The sequence below is a fragment of the Podarcis liolepis genome (genome assembly GCF_965112155.1).
Source record: "Podarcis liolepis genome assembly, chromosome: 3".
In the NCBI taxonomy this organism is placed as follows: Eukaryota; Metazoa; Chordata; class Lepidosauria; order Squamata; family Lacertidae; genus Podarcis; species Podarcis liolepis.
Window position 1 is genome coordinate 89,587,887 of NC_139557.1, and position 26,505 is coordinate 89,614,391.

The following is a 26,505-nucleotide window of genomic DNA, read 5'->3' on the forward strand; positions in this document are numbered from 1 at the left end:
AAGGTCCATCAATCACCCGGAAGATAGGAAACGTCTCATTTTTTAACAGACTTGGGAACAGGCACAGCGATAAAGCGTACATTTTTTGGAAGTGTCAACTAGTTTTGAGGATTCAGACTACCATACATCTCTGATTTCTAAATAGTTAGTGCAACTCTTGTCTTGCAGCACATTTTATGGGACATTCATGAAGGCTTAACTTGCTGTTCAATGCAAGTGTGTGCATGGTCCTTAGTTGATTCACCTGGTTATAATTTACCAAACTTGCCAGCGGACATTTCTGGCACTGTGATCTTATTCTCATCTGAATGTGGCACAGGCCTACTGACCATGGGATAACCTGTTAGAATTGCTGGACAGAAGATACCTGCTTCATTAGACAGATAAGAACTAAAGGTCTGATGCTGTGCAAACTCCCAGCCTTTAGCCTTGTTGTTGAAACTGAGAACTCAGTACTTCAAATAGTCAATTATTCTGTTTCCAGTTGGGTAGTTGATTTGCCCAGCGCTGAATAATTTTTTTTAAAATGATGACTGATGTTCAGGAACTCTGCACTGTTTTTTTTGGGGGGGGGGAGAGAGAATCTCGGTATTCATTTACATTAATTTGTACTGTGATCCACAGAAGAAGTTACCCACTTTTATCCAGGTACTGAAGAATCTTTGTGAAATATTTGCTAAGAAATGGGGTGTGTGTGTGCATGTGTGTTTGTGTGAATTGTTCATGCCTTCCTGGTTATGATCGCTTTGAGTCTGAGTCAGGTCTTTCAGAAAACTATGGATGTGTCATCTCATAGTAAATCCTCTTTTCCTCTGACTTGCTGATTTGATCATTAAGAACGTAAGTACACTTATGGGGAATCAGACCAAGCATCAAGCATCATTTTGTCTCAGCAACTGGTACTCAGAGGGACACGGACTCTAAATAGTAACCCTACTCTCATAGGTGAAGAAGAAGGTGAAGGTGAAGGTGAAGGTGAAGGTGAAGGTGAAGGTGAAGGTGAAGAAGAAGAAGAAGAAGAAGAAGAAGAAGAAGAAGAAGAAGAAGAAGAAGAATTTTACTATTTATATGCCTCCCATTTGGCTGGGTTGCAAGTGATAGCTGTTTATCAGACTTATCCAGGACTGGTCTAATGAAGTCCATGGTCATCAAAACATCTTGTGCTAGTGTATTTCATACACAAATCATGAACTGTATGAAGAAGAATGTTCTTTTGCCTGTCCTGAGTCTAAAGCTAATCAATTTATTTGGGCAACCCCAACTTCTGCTAGGCTTGGGCTGATAGGAGGGCACCAGCTTGGAGTAGATTATAAAAACAAAGGGTGCTATGCTGTTTGTCACTTTCGGAAGATTTGTGGTGGTATGCATCATGCTGGAAGCAGTGTATGAACTAGAAGGCAGTACAAATATTTATCATTGCCCAATTTCCGGATACCAGCCTAAAACTGGGCCTGGCTTTACCACCAGGCAGAACAAGGCAGCCAGAGGGCAGGAAATTTCCAGCTGTTTAATTTATTATTATACTTTTGACTGCACAGGTGAGGTGATGTTTCACTCTGGTGGACCAAAAGGTTTGGTGCAATGCAAATTCAAACAAATACTCCAAATTCAGATGGTCAGCACTTGACCTCTAGGCCCCTGGGATTCTTCCACTGCTAAGGAGCACCAACATCCTCCCCCAAAAAGATGCACAGCTATAGGTCTGCTTATCACTCCATGTGCACCGCAGAACATGCAATGGGGAAAAGCCCAGTTCCCTGGTATACATTTCTGTGGGAAGAGATAGATGGTCATTATTTATTTTGCCGGTTTTTATCTTTCGCCATATATAAAGATCTTGAGGTGAGTACTGCATTAATAAAACAAACAAACAAACAAACAATCTCATTTTAAAAGGGGGTTAAGAAATAGCCAAGTCAGAGTGCCAGCAGTGTGGGAGCCATCTAAATTTCAAGGGCAAGGGCACTGCAGGCTTAGGGTGCAACTACAGACAAAGCCCACCTATGCATCATTGTTAAGTGCGCAGTTTCTGGAGTGGAATCTTAAGCTGGGCCTCCTTTGAGAATTGTTGTAACGTAGTTCTGGTTGGTGGCTCCACTCAAAAGGAAGGCCACCACATTTTGCCCAAGTTACAAGTCATCTTCAAGGGCATCCCTATGTAGAGTGTATCGCAGCAATCCAAGCAGGAGGTTATCAAGAGCATGGATTATGGTGGCCAAGCCACCCTGGTTCAGAAACTGTTGTAGCTGGTGAGCTAACTGGAGCTGGGCAATGGCACTCTTGCCATGGAAGACACCTGTGTCTCCAGTGACAAGGTGGTATCAAAGGACACTCTCAGAATATGCACCTGCTCTTTCAGGGAGAGCCCAGCTCCACCAAAAGGAGCCTGTTCCCTTGATTCCTGGACCTGAGAGCAACTATGCCACAGCACCTCCATCTTACCAGGATTTAGTTTCAATTTATTAGGCCTCATCATAGCAGCTAGGTATCAGTGCAGAAGCTGCATGGTCTCACCTGACTGATGAAAAGCAGAAGTAGAGCTCTGAGCCATTAGACATGTCCTGTGTTTAACATGTCTAAAGAGAAGCGCCTGAAGCTATGAGAAGTTCCACCTTTTGCCGTGACAGCTCTTCTCCCTTGTTCTACATAGACAGTGCCTGGTTCCAGCGACTCAGTAATGAGGGGCAGGCCCTCTGCACATCCCCATAGGCATTCTTTTTTTATTATATCACACACACCCCAGGATAGCCCTGGCAATGAATGCAATGTTCTGCGGCCGAGCCCTGGTCAAATTAAGGCCTAGGGCTGTCTTGTGTTTGAGCTACAAGGCTCTCTTTAAACTCAGAGGGAGAGCATGATGAGATATTGATTTTCATCAATGTCTTGATTTTATGGCATTGCTCACAATTCCCATCCCTCCAACAGCTGGGTCTCCATTAAATGTTTCGGTCCCATCTGGAAGGAGACTATGAAAGGCTTGCAGGCCCTCTCCCCCTTAAAATGAGAAATAGAAAGGGATTTAATTAGGGAGCTGGGTGGCTTAGAAATAAGACCAGACCATGACCTGGGTGGTCTTCCAGCTCTCCCGCTACATATGTTAAGATTGCAAGCAGCACCGTACAAACCCTTGTTTACATTTGCTCAATTTGCTTAAATTACATTTCCATTCATTGATCAAAAAGCCATTTATACTAAGTGGGGAAAATGCCTTTTTTTAATCATATGGTGCTGTCTTGTACTAGTCAGGGCAGGCCCTTGGGATCCAGTATTACAAGGCTTAGTATCTGGCTGCGTGGCAGTGAATCAAAGAGCAACCTTTGGCAACGCATCCGTTGCTTCATTATGTCGAGATGATCTTTGAAAAATCTGTGCACCTCCCGATGCTTCATTTATCCTCTCTGCAAATTAGGGATAATGATGCCTTCTGATCTCAAAGGGTAGTCAGATGCCCCAAGGTTTGCAAGGGACTTTGAAAATGCTCAGATGCACAATACAGGTCTGTTAGCAAATAGAAGCAGAGAAAGTCCCCCGCTTTCTTCTGGGATGGTGCCCAGAACAGCCCTAGTGCATGACAAGGAGCTCCTACACAACACTGCAAATGCATGTGACAATTACTCATTCTCCTTCACATTTGGCTCCTCGTCCACAGGAATACCTGCAAAACATATTGACTCCAGCATCCCTCAACCTGCTAAGAATCATCTGCATGTGCAGAGCCTGACTAATCCCTCTGGCCGTTCAGATTCTATTCTAAAAGCTATACTTGTGTTAGCCCCAATGCAACATCAATATGGCACCAGGTCCAGTTCCCATATAATGGAAAGTGAGGGACCGGTAGCCTTGCTATGTAGCAGGAAAGCTATTTGTTGAACTGATTGGATGAGGAACAATCATGGAGCATTCACTGAGCAAGCTTCTCTTTGCTGCTCAGACTTGGCAAACAGATGCTACAGTCAAGCAAGCGCTCTCAGTTGCTCTGAAAGGTTGTGATGGAACAATGGCAGGAGTCCAGGAGACTGATTATATCCAGTTGTGTCTGGAACGGGAGGGCAATCACTTACTAAAAAATGTTCCCTAAAAAATGGAAGGCTGGAAATGGACCTGATAGCTGGCTGGGAAGTCTGCATCCATTGCCGATTTATTTTTTTCTTTTAGCACAATCTCAAGTAACTGTAGATTTGAGGCTAGATGGCAGAGATGATGAACCTGAGACCTTTCAGAAGGTATTGAACCACAACTCCCTGCTTAAGGAAGTTTTTAATGTTTGATGTTTTATCATGTTTTTAATATTCTGTTGGGAGCCGCCCAGAATGGCTGGGGAAACTCAGCCAGATGGGCTGGGTATAATCATCATCATCATCATCCCTAAGCACTGTCCATCCTGATGGGAGCAATTCCTGGAGGGCCACAGGTTCTCCATCCCTGCCCCTTCTGTGGAAAAAGGCCCTGCTGCAGTAGTAGCCATGATACCCAACACCGCCACTTTCCATTGTACGTCCCACTGCACTATCTAGAAGGTCGCCTTCCTAGTGACAAATGCAAATACCCTTGGCAACAGAAGCACTTCCTGAAGGAAATACATCCGGATCCCCTGCAACCCATGAGCAACAAGTGCATGTTTATTGTGTGGAAAGAAAAGATCATCCGGAAAGGCCCCGAGGGGTCTGTATCAGGATCAGAAGCTGGGATGATCTAAGGGACCTTGGTCTGCTATAAAGTGAGTCAAGTCAGAGGGGATGATTTCGAGTCATGCGATGTTCGCGGCCAGCCTGAACTTTAGAAAATAATAGATGCAGTGTTAAATAAAATTTAATAGCTGCTGATTGGAGCAGCTGGTGGGTTAATTTATTCTGTAAGGCTCTTTGTATTACAAAAAATTCATTGGATTGCATATTTGTAGGCGAGAAAGCAGAAGGCTAAGTCACAGGGTTATTTTGGCTGTATGATAAATAAAGGGAGCTATTATACTATCACTATCTGGGGCGTAATTTTTTACAATAATACTCTCCACCTCACCATGCTGGTGCGTGCAATTAACCACAATTAGAGCCCAATTGCTCGCCTACTGCTAACAGCTGCCACTGCTAACAGGCTTCTCACACTGTGGTCAAGGCCATTTTTTCACTATAGTGCAAACAGCTATGGTAGGAGAAAGGTTAACCACCCTCCTTTGGTGAACGGAAGAAGTCTCCCTCAGACACTCTGTCTGCCAACTGCTTCATTTACCAGCAGCTGTTTTCTTCCCCATTGTCAAGAGGATAACTGAAACAAAAATCACTGTTCTTTGGGCAAACTGCATACTAGATAGCAAGCTCCGAGGGATATTATTGAATAGCAAAGGCATTTGATAGTATTAGAACCAACCACAGGTTCCACTTCTGCTGATGCGCAGAATTTTGAGCAATTAGTCACTGGATTAAGTTCAGTATTTATAACCCCCTGAGTCATAGCCGTTAGGCCACAGAGTTGGGAAACAAAGAAAGGTTGCTGTTGTTGTTTTTTTTAAAAAGACTCTTGTTCAGGGTTTATTTGAATATGCTTCCATTTTATTCCAGTAGCTATTGCAATTTCCTGGCTTGGTTTTCATCCAGAATTTGGAGAAACATTAAAATTATACGTAAAGAGTGGGCAAGAGTTTGAGAAGAGGATGGGCGGTGCTGAGGAATGTCCTTGGGATGGAGAACGGTCCTGACTTCTGTCACAGCCTTCTGGTGAGTGAGGTGAACTTCACATGTGGAGAAATTGTTGTTACAAGTGAGCAGAATGCCTACCCCAATGCAGCAGTTAAACAGCACTATAAGTAGTATGAAATAAATTTTTTAAATGGCATTTGAAACAGACCACTGTAGTCATCTTATCAAATTCAGGAGTCCACCTATCACATTATATCTGAGCTTTCACATGACGTAAAAGCCACTTCTGGAAAACCAACGGAATGGAACACATGCTCAGCGCTCATTTCCATGTATTTTGATTCCAGATAAAATCCATTTATAGCCCCCTTAGCCCAGAAAATTACAAGAGTAAAGTGACAGAATTTGGGGCGGTACCTTAGCATATGGTTCTTTCCTGCTGTTTTCATGGGGGAACAGAAGCACACACATGTGGAAAGGATGGGGGAGTAGTGATACTGTCCAATGGATGACATTCATTGTTGTGTCTCACCACCACGCCCACATATGAATGAAATTTAGAGCAATATGATGGTATATCAAAAAGCCGCAATTCCATAACACAACAGGTACTGCAATGTGAAAACGGGACAGAAATGCTAGCAGGAAAACTAACACGGTATTTCTATGTTTGAATGCACCGTACCAGTGGTGGCAGTGAATACAGGTGCCTTGCTGGGCCCCTCCAGACTGGTGGGGGGTTTTGCAGGCATATTTGCTTCAAGGTCATTAATGTAATGCTATTAGTGGTGGATTTATTCTACGCTGCCCACACACCATTCCGCTTTATCTGGAGGGGTATCCTTGCACTATAGTGCATCAAAAGAGGGACAACCAAACAACCTGCCCACCTTGCAGAACATTTGTGGTATGGGTATTTAAAGGATTTCGGTGGGGAGCTGTGAGTCATGCACCCACAGAAAATGAAGCGGTATGTCTGCTCCAAAACTTCAGCGGGTGTAAACAATATCAAAAGCAGAATTACGTATAACTGCCCCAGTAACACCACAAGCACAAATAATCATGGATGCATAATAATAACAATAAAGAGAAGTCTGAAGGGATTCATTATGAGTCCCCCACCTCGGACTGGAAGATACTTGCTTTTTCCAGATGCCACAACAGAAAACACTATTTTCGCAACTGACTACCTTCCCATAAAAGCACTTTATGGAGAATGCAAGAAGCCTACACCCGGCACAATATATTCTGCTGCCTGAGGCAGACAAAATACCCCCCCCCTTCCTGCTATCTGCATATAGAAGGCACTAAGACTTGTGAACTGAAGCTGATGGGTCTCCACCCCCATCGCTCTGCCCAGACGCTGAGGTCCAGCGCCGAGGGCCTTCTGGCGGTTCTCTCATTGTGAGAAGCAAAGCTACAGGGAGCCAGGCAGAGGGCCTTCTCAGTAGTGGCGCCCGCCCTGTGGAATGCCCTCCCATCAGATGTCAAATCGATAAACAACTACCTGACATTCAGAAGACATCTTAAAGCAGCCCTGTTCAGGGAAGTTTTTAATGTGTGATATTTTAGTGTATTTTTGGTTTCTATGGAAGCTGCCCAGAGTGGCTGGGGAAACCCAGCCAGATGGGCAGGGTACAAATAATAAATTATTATTATTATTATTATTATCATCATCATCATCATCATCATCATCATCATCATCATCTGAGGACACCAGGCTAGGTCATGGGACGCAGGACAGGTGGCACATGCACCTTTGCCTTCCAGCATCTCCTAACCCCCAATATCTGCCACCAGGGGCCATTACACTCACTCAGGTGTGGGGAACCTCTGGTCCTCCAGATGTTGTTGAACTACCACTCACATCTGCCCAGGAAGCAAGGAAGGCCAAAGTTTCCCCATACCCTATCCAAACTAATGGGAGGCCCATCTCCCTGTCCCTGAGAAACCACCACTGCAGTCGGCTGTTAATACGGTGAAACGTACAGTATATCAATCTTACTGCAACAAAGAGCTCCCCTTGCATCTTGTTACAAAAGGAAAGGTGGCAGAGGGAAGTTTCACACATATTGTGTGAGTGACATTTCAGGATTCTGGCAACATGACCTATTACAGACAACCACAAAACTTCAGACGGAAGGCAATTAGACAGGAGACATTTCTGCTTGTTGCAACATTCTGGTGTAACAAAACAGGTGAAAATGGGGTGGTTTTATCTTAAGAAGACCATTATCTCCTCAGCTTACTTAAATACACCCCTGTGTTTTTGCTGTTTAAAATAAGAGAAAAAACAGTGTGTGTGTTGGTGGAAGTAAGTGGATGGCAAGTTTTGAACACCTCAATCCCCAGTGGAATTTTCTTATACGTGATTTAAATTGTGACTACTAATCCTATGTGTGTTTACTCGGAAGTCTCACTGATTTCAGTAGGACTTACTCCCTAGTTAGTGTGCACAGGATTGCTGATTAATGGGTGCAAGCTTTTACATGTATGGCACCCGACCTCCCTCCTCCAGTATTCCTTCCATTTGCAGGTGGGACAGTGTGGATCTAACCCAATATTCTGTACTAGATGGGCCCTTAGTCCAGGCAGACTCTTCTTATATGTGCTGAAGAAATATAACAACAACAACAACAACAACAGCAATTTTATTATTTATTTATGTCTGTTGTTGTTGTTGTTGTTGTTGTTGTTGTTGTTGTTGTTGTTGTTGTTGTTGTATTATTCATATTCACCATGGTAAGGCAAGACCTGATTTTGAAAGCTTTTTGAAGACCAAAAGATACCAACACAATGTTTCTCTGGGGAATCTGGTTTATAATATTTGTGAAACTGGCTTCCGGTTCCTGTACTGTGCCATGGTCGCCTCAATGGCTCGCCCCCACACAGATCAGAGTGGGGGTGGGCGGAGGCACTGGGTGCTACGCACTTCGCCTGATGTGAAACCCCCCCCCCCAATTGCCATTGGACGTGGAGGTTCTCCTTATAATTGGGTTTTAATTGACATTAAGAATAGGCACACACTGGACGAGATGGACATTATAACTGCGAACCATCAGCTGCATGGAACTGAGGTTTGAAATTGGGAGAAGATTCTATCTTGAGTTGGCGGTGGATGGAGGAGAGGGGGGGCTTTGCTACGTTTTATGGGAATTTTTACATTTATGATTTGGCAACCCTCTCCTAATATTGAATTTAAGATATACAAGCGAGGATGGTTTGATGTACGTTGTAACACTGGGATTTAAAAGATGATGTAAAGCTGCTTGCGGCTTGAAAGGAGTCAAGGGGGGGGGGAGAGTGTGGTTGTTTTGTTTGGAAGGATGTTGCTGGGAATTAAGAGCCTACGCCCCTCATCCCTAAAAAAAAGACTGAAAGAGATCGTGGAGATGTTGAGATATAACCTTTTTTCCCTTCTTTAAAGCAAAATGCTATGGTAGTGGCAAAAGGAAAGTGGCATGAGGGGTTTTTGGGTGCTGGAAGAGGAATGGCGCTGTCTTCCTTTCTGGAAGAAGAAATGGCAAATCTCTGGAACTTGTCGATTTGGTGCCAGTGGAAGGGAGGGATCTGCTATTGGAATTGCTTGATTATTATGGGAAAGAGCTGAGCAGAGGAAAGAAGAAGGCTTAACCTTGAAGTTGCAGCTCCGCCCCAACCAAGCTGGAATAATACAACAGTGGGAATAAGGAGATAGCCCCAAATGCTACAGGATAAAGGAAAACATCAGAGAGACATATAAGGCCAGGAGACTAACAACCGACTTTTGGATGTGGCACATGCAGGATGAAAAGGAAAAAGCTATGGTTCCTCACTTGAAGCGTTTTTGGAGGGAAGTTAAATAATATAAAAACACAAATAGAAATCATTAAGAGTGCAGCTGTTAATGATGTGATAATTTTGAAAACAGAATAGAATAGAGATAAATAAGAATATGAAACACAGTAATATTAGATCATAAAGGCCCATCAAGAACAGTGCACGCAAAGCCTCTTGACAAAATTGTTTTAATTTGGAACTGATTTTTGTAATTGCGTTTATATTGAAAATCAAATTTAAAAATTGGCATAATAATAATATTTGTGAAACTATTTTAAAGGTTTTCACTGTAAGGAGCAATAAATTATGTGACAAATATAACATTGGTAGCCAAACCTTGAGGTGCCAATAATGCACCAGTAATCAGCAATTATTAAGTACATACAATTGTTTCACTAAAGCATTTCACTGTTGTCTAATCAGTAAAAACCTGTCTAAGAAAACCCTTCACCTAACCACAAAGAGACAATCTGCATGGACTGGGGTGTTTAAATGAAATATCACTTTATGAGAACAAAGGGAACTCGACTTGAAAACAGCCAAGTCATAAACCGATGTATTGCTCAGCGAAATAATAGAAGCTTTCATTCACGAAATCAAACATCAGCACTTTTATATTAAACCAACAGCTGAACTCAGTCTGAACCACAGCTCAGTCTCAGAAGCTGATATTAAGTGCCAGGATTGGCCTGGGAAGTGTAAAGTAAAAGCAAGTGCAGAAATTAGGCTTTTCAGCCTATCTTCTTGGAAACTGAGCACTTGCCTGAGCTTAGCAAATACCACAAAATTTCAACAGGCAGCAGTTCTGCCAATAAGTCTGTGCTTCTCTGAGTAAGGAAGTTGACAAATGTTTCTTTGTTACTCTCATCTACTGTGAAAAGAGTAAGGTCCTTCCCGGCAAACAGTGACAAAAGGGTTTTTGTCTGAGCACTAAAGTAGCAGTAGCCCAGGTCCCAGTTTGGCAACATCCTGCCTGTACCCAGTGGATCGGTGAGAGGAGGTGGATGTTCTCTGCGACAGAGTGATGGAGAGTCATTGCCGTGCAGTGGTTAGTGTGTTGAATTAGGATGCAGGAGACCAGAGTTTGAATCCTTACTCAGCCACGACTGTGGGTCACTCACTTGGGGCTTGTTCACACTTCTGCTTGTACCATTACAGTCAGGGTGGATTTGATTTAAATCACTAGTCAGTAAGACTTGATTTAAATAATTTTTTTTACAGAAAGACTCATTCTGACTGGTATAATCTTAATATTTACAACCAGAGGAAGGTTTCATTTTTGGAATGATAAACGTTCAGTGTAGTTTTTACAGCTATATCAAAAATTACTGATTTGGTTATACTATTAGAAATACATAGACAGATAATTACGAAATTATTGTGGGGTTTAATAAGCTAACTGTTTATATTTGGACAACTTTTCTGCTGTACTTTAATCATTTCCTTAATAACAATTTAAACAATTTATTTAACTAAAACAGTAACATTATAGCATATGTATCCATGTTTGTTAACTGATGTGGTTAAACGGTGTTGTTGTTTTAAAAAACTTAGACTGAGTTTTAGCACACATGAAAAACTTAGAACAAATCCTTATTTCCTGATGAATAGCCTTTGGACTATAATGTAACTTAAGCAGAAAACTGTATTTGGAAAGATTTTTCCCCCAAAGGCATTTTATTTTAAAAATCCGCTTTAAATTAAAAAAAAATTAATTTTTAAAAAACCATTTATTTATTTATTTTAAAAATCATTGATTTTTATCCACCCTGATTACAGTACAGTACTAGAAAGCATGGGTGCCAGTGACAAACTCAGTGGGGAAACTCCAGAAGCTTATGGCAGCAGTTGCTCTGGAGGAGGAAGAATTAGGTTGCACACACGAAGCATGGAAATACGGCTGTTTGGATCGTGGTCCATTCCTGCACAGACTCCTGGCCTGCTGTTTATGGCCTGGGAGGGGGCAGGAAACCTCAGGAACATTCAAGATCAATATGCTTGCCTGCTCCTTTGGATCGCAACTGCTTCTATTCAGAATTCCGGTCTGCTATTTTTTTTGGGGGGGGGGGTGAGATGCAAAGAGGGTCTCAAGGCAGCCACCACGGCACTGCGCACAGGCAGTCAGCACGAGCACAGATCCGTTTCCTTTGCCTTCCCCTGAATTGAACTGGCTATTCTGGTTTTAGGTACATAGCAGCACTATGTTTTGCCTTTTAACAAAAGGGGGGAAATGTCACGGTTGCAGCAGGAGAACACATGTTACATTTCATGACATCAGGCAGTTAAAATGTATAGCTGGTACATACAGTGCTCTCACCAGAACTACTCTGGATTTGCATCAGACAGAACTGCGAGTACAAAATGTCCCAGCTCTTGTAAAAATGTGGGTGAGATAATATTGCTATCGGAACCTTAACTATTGCCTTTCTTGATGGCTGCTGCTGCTGCTGAGCTAATAATCCTAACATTCCACTGAAGGAGTGTTCAGGCAGTGCTTGATCATAAACAGGAAAGGAATGAAGGGGGGGGGCAACCCCAACCTTAGGCTTTATGAAAGATGCAGGTCATTGACCTTACAAATCGCGACAAAATTAATTTGGCACGGCATGCCGCTTCTGCCTTTTAACTATGCCCTGTGGAATTTGAGCACCTGATATTACTTAAGCTCTACAAAGCAAAAGGCTTTTGCCAGCACAAACAGCTCAGGCATGTGTGGACAGAGCCAGTCATTCAATTTTGGGGAGTCTGAGGAGAGAATGGCTGGGCGTCTCCTTTCTCCCACCACAGAAAGAGCAGGGGTGTTTCGAGGTGATGGCGCTGAGGGATTATGTCGCCATCTTCCACAAGTAGCAACAGAGTCGCCGCGCACACTGTTTGCCGCAATACGGAATAGACAGGAGGGTGAAGGAGGAATACAATGATTTCATCAGTACATGCTGGTCTGTCCTGTCTATGGAACGCCAGCCTATAAACCTTGGGTGAACTGACATGCACTGTGCAATGGGATGGAATGGGATAGTTTGCTGGCATGCATTATGCCTTGCCCAAAGATGTGGCTGATTACTCTGGGTTTTTAGTGTTCAAATAATAATTAGTTGTGTACACACTCCGGTTTACTCTGCATCAAGCACTGCATCCCAGTGCTGGTTTGGGAAGTGGCGTGCACACGACATTAGCCACAATCCACACCTTTACTGTGATTTCTTATGAAATACTGTGTTTTGAGGTGTGTGCCCCCTGCAACCAGATTCTATCAGAATTGAAGAAAAAAATGACATAGCCACGTTTTAAGCTGGTAATGTGTACGCAGCCTCCCCCCAAAGAAAAGGCTTTTGAATCGCAAGTACATACCGTGGTGTCCACAGCGGTGACCTTCTTGGTGGGTATATGTTTCGGGGTGGGTTCCTTTGCGGAGACCAACACACAGCCCTCAGGACCCAAAGTTACAATGGCTGTTTTACAGCCTCTCTCGAGCAGGATCCGTCCCACACGCCCAGCATCTTCAACATTGCCAACTGGGATTCCCGTTAAAAGTTCTGCCTAGGGGAAAAGGTTGAAACAACACAAAACCCACATTAGCTTGGGGGGTGGGGATTAAGCAAAAACATCAATTTATTTCAAGACTACTAGCTATATGAAACAGATATGTAATATTTGCTACTATTAAATGCATTGAGAGACAGTGGTGTGTACCAGGAAATATAGTGGGAGGTGCAATAAATCCCTTTGAAAGCACAGATTAACCACTCAGCCCTTAATTTACTATTTCCACAAATGAGGTATCGTACTGATACGGTAAAGAAGCTGGTAAAATGTGGTCTTGACTATGCTACCACTCAGTGGATTTGTAACTGGCTGACTGACCGAACCCAAAGGGTGCTCATCAATGGTTCCTCTTCATCCTGGAGAAGAGTGACTAGTGGGGTGCCACAGGGTTCTGTCTTGGGCCCGGTCTTATTCAACATCTTTATCATGACTTGGATGATGGACTCAAGGGCATCCTGATCAAATCTGCAGATGACACCAAACTGGGAGGGGTGGCTAACACCCCAGAGGACAGGATCACACTTCAAAACCACCTTGACAGATTAGAGAACTGGGCCAAAACAAACAAGATGAACTTTAACAGGGAGAAATGTAAAGTATTGCACTTGGGCAAAAAAAATGAGAGGCACAAATACAAGATGGGTGACACCTGGCTTGAGAGCAGTACATGTGAAAAGGATCTAGGAGTCTTGGTTGACCACAAACTTGACATGAGCCAACAGTGTGACGCGGCAGCTAAAAAAGCCAATGCAATTCTGGGCTGCATCAATAGGAGTATAGCATCTAGATCAAGGGAAGTAATAGTGCCACTGTATTCTGCTCTGGTCAGACCTCACCTGGAGTACTGTGTCCAGTTCTGGGCACCACAGTTCAAGAAGGACACTGACAAACTGGAACGTGTCCAGAGGAGGGCAACCAAAATGGTCAAAGGCCTGGAAACGATGCCTTATGAGGAACGGCTAAGGGAGCTGGGCATGTTTAGCCTGGAGAAGAGGAGGTTAAGGGGTGATATGATAGCCATGTTCAAATATATAAAAGGATGTCATATAGAGGAGGGAGAAAGGTTGTTTTCTGCTGCTCCAGAGAAGCGGACACAGAGCGATGGATCCAAACTACAAGAAAGAAGATTCCACCTAAACATTAGGAAGAACTTCCTGACAGTAAGAGCTGTTTGACAGTGGAATTTGCTGCCAAGGAGTGTGGTGGAGTCTCCTTTTTTGGAGGTCTTTAAGCAGAGGCTTGACAACCATATGTCAGGAGTGCTCTGATGGTGTTTCCTGCTTGGCAGGGGGTTGGACTCGATGGCCCTTGTGGTCTATTCCAACTCTATGATTCTATGAGTAGTGGGCTGAAGAATAACATAATATCTATTGTAATAACCTCTACAAATAATTAATTCAGGGCTCTGGCGTTCAGCCAAACCCAGTTTCCTGATTTGTGCATGTGACACATGCTCAAAAGCACATTTAAAAAAAATTAGTACATTAAACAAGCAACATTTTTAGGTGCACATAAAAAACCCACCCTAGTAAAATGTGTGAAGTGGCCAACTGCGTGCTGTGCCCGTAACGGGGATTCCACCATGAACTTCCCTTGTTCAAGGGAGGTAAATGATTTTCCATTGCTTTACCCAAGGAGCTGCTTTGAAGAACCACCTCTAAGAAAACTACTGTGGGGCTTCCCTCTTGTTCCTTCCCCATTTTCCTTGGGAGTAGACCCTATGTAAAGCAATGGGGGGGGAGGTCTGTGTTGCTTTGCGCAGGAGGTTGTTTGGAAGGGCTTTCCTAGGGGGAAATGAAGGAGTTTGGATTGGTTTGGGAAATAACCATGCTTTCCCTTGGGGGGGGGGAGAGGGGAAGGGGGAAGGGAAGGCTTGGTTCATTTATAAGCCAATCCAATGTGTGTGTGTGTGTGTGTGTGTGTGTGTGAGAGAGAGAGAGAGAGAGAGAGAGAGAGAGAGAGAGAGAGAAGTTTTGGAATATATAACAAGACAGAGGGCCTTCTCGGTAGTGGCGCCCACCCTGTAGAACGCCCTCCCATCAGACGTCAAGGAAATAAACAACTATTCGACTTTTAGAAGACATCTGAAGGCAGCCCTGTTTAGGGAAGTTTTTCATGTTTGAAGTTTTATTCTGTTTTTATGGTTCTGTTGAAAGCCGCCCAGAGTGGCTGGGGAAACCCAGCCAGATGGGCAGGGTAGAAATAATAAATTGTGTTGTTGTTGTTACACACACACAGGGAGCTGAACCTGGGGCCACACTCTTGAGAAGTGTCCAAGTTGCTTTTAAGCAGAGGTTGAATGGCCACCTGTCATGGATGCTTTAGCTGAGATTCCTGCATAGCAGGGGGTTGGACTAGATGACCCTTGGGGTCCCTTCAAACTCCAAGACTCTATGATTCTGTCTCCTAAGGAGAGTCCACTGCTCAGTCTTTTCCACCGTCAAATGCCATCTACTGTTAGCAAGTTTCTCCTAGTGCCTTGCCAAAGTCTGCTTCCTTAGTAATTTCCACCGTTTCATTCTAGTCTAGAGATGCAACCCTGTAGCGTTGGCCCTAGCCCTTCTCACCATGCGCATGCTACAATGCCACACTGAGGCAATACCACAATGAAGTCCTTGAAGGAAGGGCAGGTTACAAGATGTAAATACATCTGCACCACACCCTGTTGATTGCATGGATTGTGATAGTACCTAGTTTAGAAGAGAACACTGTGTTATTGCTTTAATCCCAGAGAGCGCCCACAGTCCTTGACTGTTATTGTCTGGCCCTCCTTCTGTGCTGCACAGTATACAAAGGTGGTTGTGGACCGATTAGGCAAATACAGATGCCTTTAGGAGTTTCTGCTGCGTCTGCCATCTGCAAAGAGTTGCCTCCAGCTGTATTTGCAACAATTGTGATGCAGCTGAGATACAGAGGGAGAGGGGGGAAATGAGGACACCGCAAGGCAGGCCAGGAGTCGATTTCCCGCAAAGGTAGCAGACACAAGACAGATGCTACGTGCCAAAAGTTAAAATGTACCACGAAGTGTCAATTGTGAAATTAAATATAAAACTGCTGGGCTGTGTTGGAAAGTTCCTCCCTCCAATAAAATCACTTTTTTTATTAAAAAAAAATACAATTGGAGGAAATAACTAATGGCTGCTCTAAAAAAGAAAATGAAGACACAATAGCAGGAGGCCAAGGAGGATATTTTTAAAGAGCTTTCTACATAAGACCAAGGGAAAGAGATTCTTCCCTCTGGCTCCTACCACCACATTTTGCAAAAAGGCGTAAAACACACACAGAGAGATGAGGAAATGACCAATTACTTATATTGTAAATCTACAAGTCTATATACAGTCAATGTAGTACCCCCAGATGTTGTTGGGCTAGAGGTCCCATCATCCCTGACCATTAGCCATGCTGGCTGAGGTTGATGGGAGTTGGAGTCCAGCAACATCTGTAAGCCCCCCCCCCCGTATCTACAGGTAATGCTGCTGCTGCAGAACCAAGTGCCTAAGCAGAAAATGCAGAAATGCAGAATTCAACAGCTTAAAGATATGCAAGCTCACATTCTGCAGAAATGAATTTCTAAGGTGTGACTCCTTATTTCATTGTACCCACTCCAAACTGTCACACCTTTAGAAACATGACCAGGCATGTTCCAAGTCTACTACGGAAAATGCAAAAAGAGCAATGCATTTCCCATAACGTGGAAAATGCAAAAATAGCATTGTGCCACCCAGCCCCAGCCAGTTTTGCTCAGCAAAGTCCCATCCGTTGTTGGGATTTTTCACTTGCCGTTAGGTCCACATTACGGGTGGTGGTGGTGTAAAGACTACACTACTGTACAAAGATTGAGCTTACATTTGTTGCTCTGACCACCTTTGTCTCTGGCTCCACCCACCACTGTAAAATGGCCCTGGGATGGCTTCCCTGAAAGAAATATGGCCCTCAGATAAATATGTTCCCTACCCCTGAGCTTAAAGTAACAAAAACATAGGAACCAAATCCTAGGGACTTCGGGGGCTTTGGTTCTCCCAATAAAATATTTGAGGGGGCTGCCCCCCAAGCTGATAAGCATTGTTATTCAAATGGTTTGTGTGTGAACCGCGTCATGTAATCGATTATGAAGGCGGGGCTTACCCCCCCCCATATTTTATTCATATTGGCATCCCTGAACAGAAGCAAGATGGGAAGGGGGCAGGTTTGGGCTTCCCTCCCCTGCATGTTTTTTGTGTAAATAACAGCACACACCCACACCCCTTATATGTGAATGCAACAAATGCATTCAGTAACATACACATGGCTGACCCTGCACATCTGAGATTGTTGGTTTTTTTTACTGGAATAACTCTCTAAAGTGCCAAGGACATTATAAATGCAACACCTACAACCATTTCCCTTCAAGTCTGAAATCACTTAGTGGCACACAACCTTAGGGTTTTGGCTTCCACAGGACCAACATTTGATATACTTATTCTGCAATTCTTTTATTAGAAGAATTAGAAAGAACAGAGAACCAGCACATTCCTGGGCAAACCTCAGGGATTAGGCTCTGCTGCATCTGGTGCACAGTGAATTAACAAGCCAGTTTCAACAGGCTTGATCTTTCTGGGAAAAGTCGGGGGGGGGACCAAACTACCAGCTAAGCAAAAAATCAGGAACTGATAATCTTGCAAGATGCATTCTCAGTATTTTGCACACGAACCACATACAAAGAAGTAGAAGCTACACAAATAAAAGTTTATTAAAGCAATGAAAAATATGTATCTGAAACCACAGCTTGTGAAATATCCTTTGTGGTAGATAGCCCACTGATATTATACCCCTGTTTTTTGCTCCATTCTAGCACAACAATTCGGAATGAACAAAATGTTTCACAATACCAAGTATTTGTGGTTGTCAAAGCCTCCACAAGTGTTTGGTGGATGTGCTTCCATCCAACAGATATTTGGAGGATGCAGCCCATGTGGCAGGGTTTGCAGCAACTTGGGGTACTTCCAAGGCTTTGCAAAGTCACAGACTAGTTTTATGCCTCTGCTGCCGAGAAGATAAATAACAGAAACTTCCTGTCTGATCCTATAACTGTTATCAGCCAATCATAAATGGACGATTACAAGCACACAGTATGAATTATTAAGGAACCTGGCAGAAACTTCACAGCTCATGTTGACAATGGGGCATAAATTTCCACTTCCCTTTGAAGTAGGTGGCTAGTCAGCACAAAAAGTTGGACGGGTGTTAATTGTGATGAGCTCTGAATTCTTTTTTCCTTTAGAAATATTTCAAGATGATGATTGGCAGCTATTCTGCCCCCTACACCCACAAACCCACACACCCTATACTGCTGTGTTCTGTATGGTCAAGCTTCATCTGTTCCAATACAGGTAATAATTTTACTAAATTATCTATAAACCCTGCTATGTGGGATCTTTCACCTCTCAATATGATGGCCCTCAATGGGAGAAAACCTGGTATGAGACATGGCACTGTTCTTTTCATCTTTGGGACCATGTGGATGCATGAAAACTATATGGACACAGAGGTGGGCTTCGATCAGGCAGACCTGCAAGCATGCCCCATCTCTGCCACAGGCTGACTGTGTGGACATCTAGACATGATGCAAGACGACAAAAACTAGACTGGAAATGCCAAGAGTGGAGTTGGATATAGCTGAGTAGGTTCAGCAAGGCAGTGCACTGGATCTATAGTTTATTGTTTACGAGCCTATATTCAAAGCATGTTTACCCTGCTCTTCGATGAAAAAGGCTCCCAAATCAAGTTGCAGAGCAACTTTTTAAAAAGGCAGTCCCTGCCCTCAGCCTTACAATCTAAAGGACACAACACAAAAGGGGGGAAAGGATGGGTTGGGAGAAGAAAAGGGAAAAGAGGAGAAGTGGGAAGTACTAGTTCTTATAGTTACAGTTCTTATAATGGTGGCTGGCTTGCTGGCATGGAAAAAAATCAGGTAGTTTGCTAGCACTGGGCACTGCAAGGTGACACATGGAGGAGAAGACGACAGAATAGCCCTACTTTCCTTCTCTTTCTTTCTTGCAGTCTGATGGAATCACCCAGGTTTATACAGTGTGCTATCCTAGACCCTCCAACACTACTCAGATGAAAATAGGGACATTTCTCCTTCCCTCCCAACTGATCCTCCTCGACCCCCCATTTTTGCCACCCTCCAACAGAGCATTTTCTATCAGAAGAAGGGCGAGTGCCACCATCACCACACCAAGGGGACACAGCACTCACACCCCCCACCACCCCGAGAATATCACTTAATCCTCTTATTTTATTTTATTCTTGTAATTTTGAACAATGATTACACATTACAAACCCAGCCATCGGTCAAAGCTTTCTGGGTTGAAGTATGAACTGTATGTTTATTTCCTCTTTGGTATGCCACTACAACCAGTGAGATGGAGACCTTTTGTGGGAGGGGAGAGATTATCAGTTCTGTTTCAGGTGCTATCCAGCCCATTCCAAGTAAAGCCAGCATTGTACAACACTTCATTTTCAGAATTTGAAGCAATTACTTGCATTTAAATACAGAAAAGATGATGCAGAAAACAGATTTTAAAAGTTGCATTGGTCCAGAGCGACCAAAATCATGGTGATGACACGTATTTACCTCAGTTTCATTGCAGCAGATGATGTCAGAATAGGTATAAAATCGTGGATCTAGGTCAGCGACGGCTGGAGCAGGATTAAATAAAGTCTTCACTATAAGAAAATGGAAAATGTCTAAATCAATGGCACATGATGCTTGAATATGAATAATTGGGCAGAATCCAGCAAAAACTCTGTGTTGTTATGGCGAAGGCACTTTCAGCTCCACATTCCCCACCAAGATATATAAATTACTTGCAGACCAGACCCACAAATCTTCAGGAAAATATCCTACTTTCTCATGTTGCAAAACAAAAAAGCAACTCCGATTCACAATAAATAATAATGGTTTCGTTAACCAATTTTGTTAGAATATTAAAGCCCTGATTATCATGCCACTGTCATCAAAGTGAGAAAAGAAGAATTAATTAGCAGAATGAAAGCTCTGCTGAATTCAGAAAACAGAAAGTTGAGTTACTGCTAATTTGTTTAATATTTTTATAAGATATTCCATCTAAGAATCACAAGGCTGTTTGCTGCTTTTAATTTGAAAATCAAAGGTGCATGGAAACTCACTCAGCTAATGGAAGTACCAAATACAGAATCCAGCTTGTCTTTAACATCCTGTGCCCTGTCAGCCTTCCATATTAAACAAACCCTCTTCCATATTAGAAATGTAATTCACTGAACATGATTCTGGTTATCCTAACGCTTACCTATTGCAGCAGGAATACTTCCAATGCAGAACATGGAAGGAAATGAAGCTCATACAGCAGAAATGGCAGCAGCTCATTGCCAGCATGTGCCTCAGTAAATAAGCAGCCTGCCTCATCCCACAGAATCTCTGAAGCTTGGCCCAACCAAGGCTACCCGCTCAGCTAGCTGTTGCACCTAGACCCTTCCTCAAAACCGTGGTCAAACTTAATGCCTTTGAGTTGACTGTCTGAACCTCTGTAAAAGTAAATATGGGAAACAGAAGCACACAGTGCTCCTGCAGCACTCCCTAGTGCACTGCGTATAAGCTAAAGATGGGCTCAAATTCTCATGTTTTCTGATGATGAAGTGCCGGCAAGCGGAAAATATGTACTTCAATCTTTGTTGAGCTGAAAAAAATAGATTTTTTTTTTTGAGGGGCAAGGGAAAGGGACTTGCAATTTGATTTCAAGACACCATAGCTGTATCCTCCTCCTTTCCATAAACTTTCTGCCAATGTGACAAGCAAGGTTGGCGGTCCTAGCGCAGTCAGAGGCCATTTCTCCTCAGTGTGCCTCTGTGAGAGGATGCCTTGTAACAACCTTCCAGCGGTATTGTTGGAGGGCAGGGGGGTGGTTGTTCAATGGGGCAGCCACTCCTCTCTCCCAGCAATGCCTTTGGAAGGGTGCTACGTTGTAAAGTAGCACCCCCCTCACAGAGGCACAGTGAGGGAACTGACCCCAGATCATGGTAGCAGCACCCAGCAAAATGGTTATTTAAGAAAGGGGAAATGGAGGGGGGAGATTTGCCTAAACTATGCAGAAACTAAAATGTAAACACTGGAAATGAAGTAAGGTTTTTCACCACTCCATCCCTCAAAATGGTTGAGAGCAAACTTTTGTAGTATGAGAAAGGAGCTGTGAAGATAGGGAGGCACTTTCTATCCCGTTAGAGTATAAGCAAATTAAAGGAAAGGAGCTGGAATACGTCCAAGACAGGTTGCAAAATGCACGGGAGGATAATCCGTACAGTAACAGAAAAGGCTGCTCAAGTGACTACCAGCAATCTAATGCGACAGGGCAACCAACCAACCCTATATTCTGCTGACTGTGTGATGGTAGTTTGGCACAATGCTCTCTAGCCCCACCAAGACAAGGTAGGGTGGAGAAGGCAAGCAAAGCAGCTTGCCACCTACTGTCTCCTGTTGCAATGATGCAAGTCTCTACTGTCAGGACTGCTGGCTGAGTCAGAGGGATGGCAATCTGAGGTCTGCAGGCCACGTCAAGAGAGTCAAGGCCCATCCCTGCCAGCTTGTGGTGGCTTGCCTGCAAGCTGGTTTTCTTTGAAGCAAAGTGGGCAGGGGTCCACCCTTAGCAGGTAGGACAAGGGGTCATCCCCATAGCTGTCAGCTTTCAGATTTGAAAATAAGGGATCAGCAGCCTGTCCTGGGGACAGTCTACGGGATATCTAACAATCTGGGATAGCAGCAGGAAATGGTGCTGGAATAAGGGAATTTCCCACACAAAAAAGGGAAGGTTGACAGCTATGGTCATTCCCCCCCACCCCCATTGCAACGTTGCTTCAGGGAGCTACATCCTGGTGGTGGATTGGGGCAAATATAGTGGTGAGCAGGGCCAGAACCATCCCCTTCTCTCTCTCTCTCTCTCTCTCTCTCTCTCTCCCCCTTTCTGCTACTCGCTTCTCTCTCTCCCTTGCATCACCCATCACCTGGAGGGGGCACAGATCGCTCTTGCCTGAGATCTGAACTGGCGGCTTGCAGAAGGCTTTTGAAATTACACTGAAGGTGACACCAGGGCCATAGGTAGCCCAGCCCTGCCCTAGGGGCTTGTAAGTTCCTTCATTATATACCTTTAGGCGCCAGGCAAAAACATTCCTCTTCAACCTTTGGTTTATTGACACCCAAAGCTCCTTTAAAATGTGTTGGGGGGTCAATTGAGTTGTTCTTGTTCTTATTTTTATTATGTATTTTATATTGTGATTTTATCATGCGAATCGCCCTGAGACTTGTGGGTATAAGGCAGTATACCAATAATTATTTATTTATTTTTTAAAGCAGAATGGTGGGTGAATCAATGTTTTTGTTTAGGCACTTCTGAGAAAGCAGGGTCCATAAATGGGCGACTTCAGCTCTTCCATTTAACTACTCAAGCGAACAAGAAGAATAACATTTGAGTCAAGAGTGCTACAATCGCTTTGGCATGCTGGATTTAATGACCTGTCCGGGCACTGTGCCAGTCAAAACAGAGGCCAGCGCTTAGACAAAAGCTGCCACAGGGACCTTTAATGACTACTAGGAGGACAGTGAGACATCGGCAAGTGTAACACTGTCGGTTCGCAGCCTTGTAAAACGGGGGTAAGTGAATGGGGACAAGAGGGCTTACAACCGCAAACTTCCGTTTCCTCACTTCCCCTTTCTTTTGAGCATGGCATCTCGGTGTGCATCTGTTAAACACAAATAGTCTAGTGTGCTTCCTAACATAAACCCCTGCATTAAACATGCAGCGTCTGCAGACTAAAGGAAAGGAAATGCCACTAACACACTCCAGCTGGGAGGGTGTTTAATACTGCGCAGTGTTAGCAAAGTGTTTATGGGGATGTGGTTATACAAGGCAGTTTGACATGTTTGTCCTGTCATCTAGGGCAGAGGTGGCCATAGATTTACTGGAGTACGGAGCACACTGTGACGAAAGATGGAACGGTTAGGATGGTTCTGATCTTCCAATTACACAGTCTCTTGCCTTAACTTGCTAATGCCTTTCTTGCTCACATTCACCTAATAATTTTTAATTTATTTTTGGTTTAACACGGGTGATGTAATGAAACACTTAATAATTTGCCGTTGCTGCTACAAAAAGAGCTCCTTCAACACTAATAAATTTATTATGGCACAACAAATTTATTATGGCCACTTCGTAAGATGCACAAGGTTGTCACTCTAGCCCAGCGCAGGTGTGCACTGTTGAAACAAATGGGTTTTCTAAGCAAAAGATTACACAAACTTATGCATGTTTGCTCAGTGTAATTCCAATTGAATTCAATGAAGCATCCTCTGAGGTAAGTGGCTGTAGGACTGAAGTTTTAGGAACTTCTGGGGTAGCAAGTAAGGAGAAGAAGAAGGGTGACTGTAGGCAAAAGCAACATTCAGAGGTGTGACTGTTGCAGTAAAGGGTCTTGTAGAAGAATTTAGCCTCACTTTCCACAAAACGTGGCTTATTGTTATGGGTGAAGCAAAGATTGTGGTTTAAAACAAACTCTGGGCAATTTCTAAACAAGCCAACTACAAACTACGGGTTTCGAAGCTGGCTTAACTAACCAGTTTGTTTTAAACCCCAGTCTCTTGGGCAGTACATAATGACAAAAAGTGTTTTGCAGAAAGTGAAGCTATGTAATGGAGGAGGAAGAAAGGCAGGAACATAAAAATCCAAGGCTTGCAATGGCTTCTTGCTCCTCATGCACGGAACACTAAACCATGGTTTGGCATTGCCTTCCCAACTTATGTGCTCCAAATGTTTTCGGGCTAAAATTGCCATGGAGAATGATCAGGGATGATGGGACATGGCAGTCCAAAATATATGGAGGGCATCAGTTTGGGGAAGGCTCCGTGAACCCAGCTAGTGAGTATGTGCCTCTTATGACAATTAAGAGATGAACTTTGTCATGCCAATCAAATGAAATCATAGTTTCGCTCTTCTTTTCAAGTCTGGCACAAGCTGCCAAACACACGTCACCTCCTTTTCCACTACTGAGTTTTAAAAATAGTCCTGAAGCCCTGCTGCCTTGAAAGGATATAAAAACATTTTAAAAGAGAGCAAATAATTAAGACAGATTATTAGATTACCTCTACTGGTGTGTGCCATTTTCAGGGCTTCCAGAGAAATAGCTGGGTTTATTTCAAGTTGGCAGACCATGACTTTAGCATTTGAGATGACATGCGCAGCTCTCTTTAAGTCATCAGAATTCAAAAGCAAATTTGCTCCTGCAACAATGACGATAAAGTTTTCCCCTAAAAAACAAACCAATTCTGATTTTTAAAATGTTTACAAGTAACCATGCAACCAGTCTCTTTCGCAAAGGGATGGATTCTACTCACATAGCTGTACATCTCCCCTTTGCTTCAATTGGAGCTTGCACCTGGGGAACTTCAAGCTACGTTGTCGTCTAAAATAATATTATGGTTTGAGCTTCCATAGGCTCAAGACAATTCATCAGATACATGAAGCACACTGGAGAGACACATCCTTAGGTCAAATGATTCCTAAGTGTCCATTAACGTTTGTCAGGAGGATGCTTTAACAGAAATTTGTCAGTGGAAAACTTTTTGGTCCCAATACAGAATGCCTGTCCCAATATATGAAAATGTGTGTGAGAGAGAGACTCGCTTTCACCTGTCTACCACTGGCGCATGACTCTCAAGAGCGTTGGTCAAAGGGGAATACAACCCCTTTAGGTTTAAAAAAAATGATCTGCTCAAAGTTCTTCTAATAGGGGCCCTTCAAGGATGATTAAGCCAGTGTGGGGACAGAAATCATTCTGATGTGCTTTTATTTGTTTGCTTATTAAAAATATTTACATATCACTATTCCTAAAAAGTGTCAGAGCAGTTTACAACAATTATACACAAAATCATTCAATTAAAACTATATAAAATGTTGAAATCAGAAAATAGCCAACTATTATGGAAATATGTTATTCTTAATCGCCTGCTTAAACCTGATGGAATAGAACAGTTTTCAACAGCTGTTTAAAAATTGAGACAGAAGGCACCTACTTAATGTTTCAGCATGTGTGTTTGTTTTTTAAAAAGAAAAAGTACTGTGATGACTAGAACTTGCAAATAAGTGGACTAACAATTCTGAAATAAAACAAATAAACAGCAAGCGTCAAGTTATTTTAGAAGAACCCACCACTTCCTTGGAACAGGCACAACTTCAGATTTGTATTTTGATGGTGACATCAGAACTCAGTTATGTTTCATTACATTTTATTCTGAGAGGGGAGGGTGGGGAGGGGAACGTGACAAGGGTCTGTTGCTTTCGGCAGCAGCTTGCGTTTATCATAATGTATAGCTCCAGCTTACTGTAGCATGCAGCCTTGCCCTTAGGGCGTGTTTTACAGTGGTGCTGTTGCACATACTGCACATCCAAGCCAGAGAATGGTACAACTGCCTGGTGTGATTATATTCCTGGAGTCTCCATGACCCCAGGGAAGGAGATGTCAGTGCTGCTTCACCACACACTACACTGAGCCCGGCTTTCCTCCACACCAGTGTCTGCCTGCTCCTGAAGTTACTGCTATAGCTAGGGAGCGTTGCTAAGGCCACGTACACATTAAAGGCTTAAAATGCAGTGGGGCTGTGTTTCAATTCCATGTCGATACACTGTGTCATGGTTTGATGTGTTTCAACTCCGGCTGTGTGTCGGTCAAAGGAGGGGCTAAGAAAGAGTTTAAACTTCATCTCTGTGATTCTGCACTTCAGACTTCTCTCTTTCTCGGGAGTAAATCCCATTGCATTTGGAAGATGTATTGGGTCATAGTTGCAGCCACAGGAAGCTGATCTCGGGAGTGGGATGCAGTTGGAGGGATTAAGCTTCACCAGAGAAGGGTTGGGGCTTGCAAATCATGAATGGTCACCTGATTGGCTGTGGGTTGGTTGCAAAGAAAGAGCTAAGCTTTAGGAACACAGTATTTTTCATGAATGAGACTTCCAAGTGCCTTGCGTGCAAAAAAGCGCCTCCCAAAAATACAGTGATAAGATAACATCATGAACTCACAGGGAGGAATTCAAGTTTCCAAAGCAATTAGGCCACTGGTAACATAGCTCAAACAGTCACATGTTAAAGCTTATTTTGGTTAAAGCCCAGGCTTTTTGCCCTTCTCCTATCAGACAAAAGACCTGTTCTCCGAATATGTGGAGGGACAGTGGGAGAAGATCACACATGCTAACTGTAACTACAGTATCTTAATTGGTTCAACCCCAAACTTCATGTGTTGAGCAGGAAAGTCTGAAGTGGGACACACATTCTGCTAAATGCACTTCAAATCCTTGCTGAGAATGCAGTTTGAATCCTTGTGTCTGAATTCACGCAGACTTAAGACTGGGATCCCTGACTGCATGAAGAATTCAAAGTGTATTCAGCCAAACACCATTTGATTCCCCATTCAGACTCTCCTGCTCAAGGAACAGGGGAAAGAAACCTGC

General features: G+C 43.4%; 1 protein-coding gene across 4 annotated transcripts in view; it reads right to left on the reverse strand.

The window, feature by feature from the left end:
- RBKS (ribokinase) overlaps positions 1-26,505 on the reverse strand; it is a 70,891-nt gene that overhangs the window by 9,708 nt on the left and 34,678 nt on the right. For 3 of the 4 annotated variants that reach the window (XM_083497212.1, XM_083497214.1, XM_083497215.1), the window contains exons 5-7: positions 24,145-24,309; positions 19,615-19,706; positions 12,804-12,992 (exon numbers count right to left, since the gene is read on the reverse strand). In XM_083497212.1, coding sequence (XP_083353338.1) covers positions 12,804-12,992; positions 19,615-19,706; positions 24,145-24,309 — 446 coding nt within the window. Of the gene's footprint in view, positions 1-1,496; positions 1,771-12,803; positions 12,993-19,614; positions 19,707-24,144; positions 24,310-26,505 lie in introns of those variants that run through there. The other variant, XM_083497213.1, reaches the window with a different exon arrangement.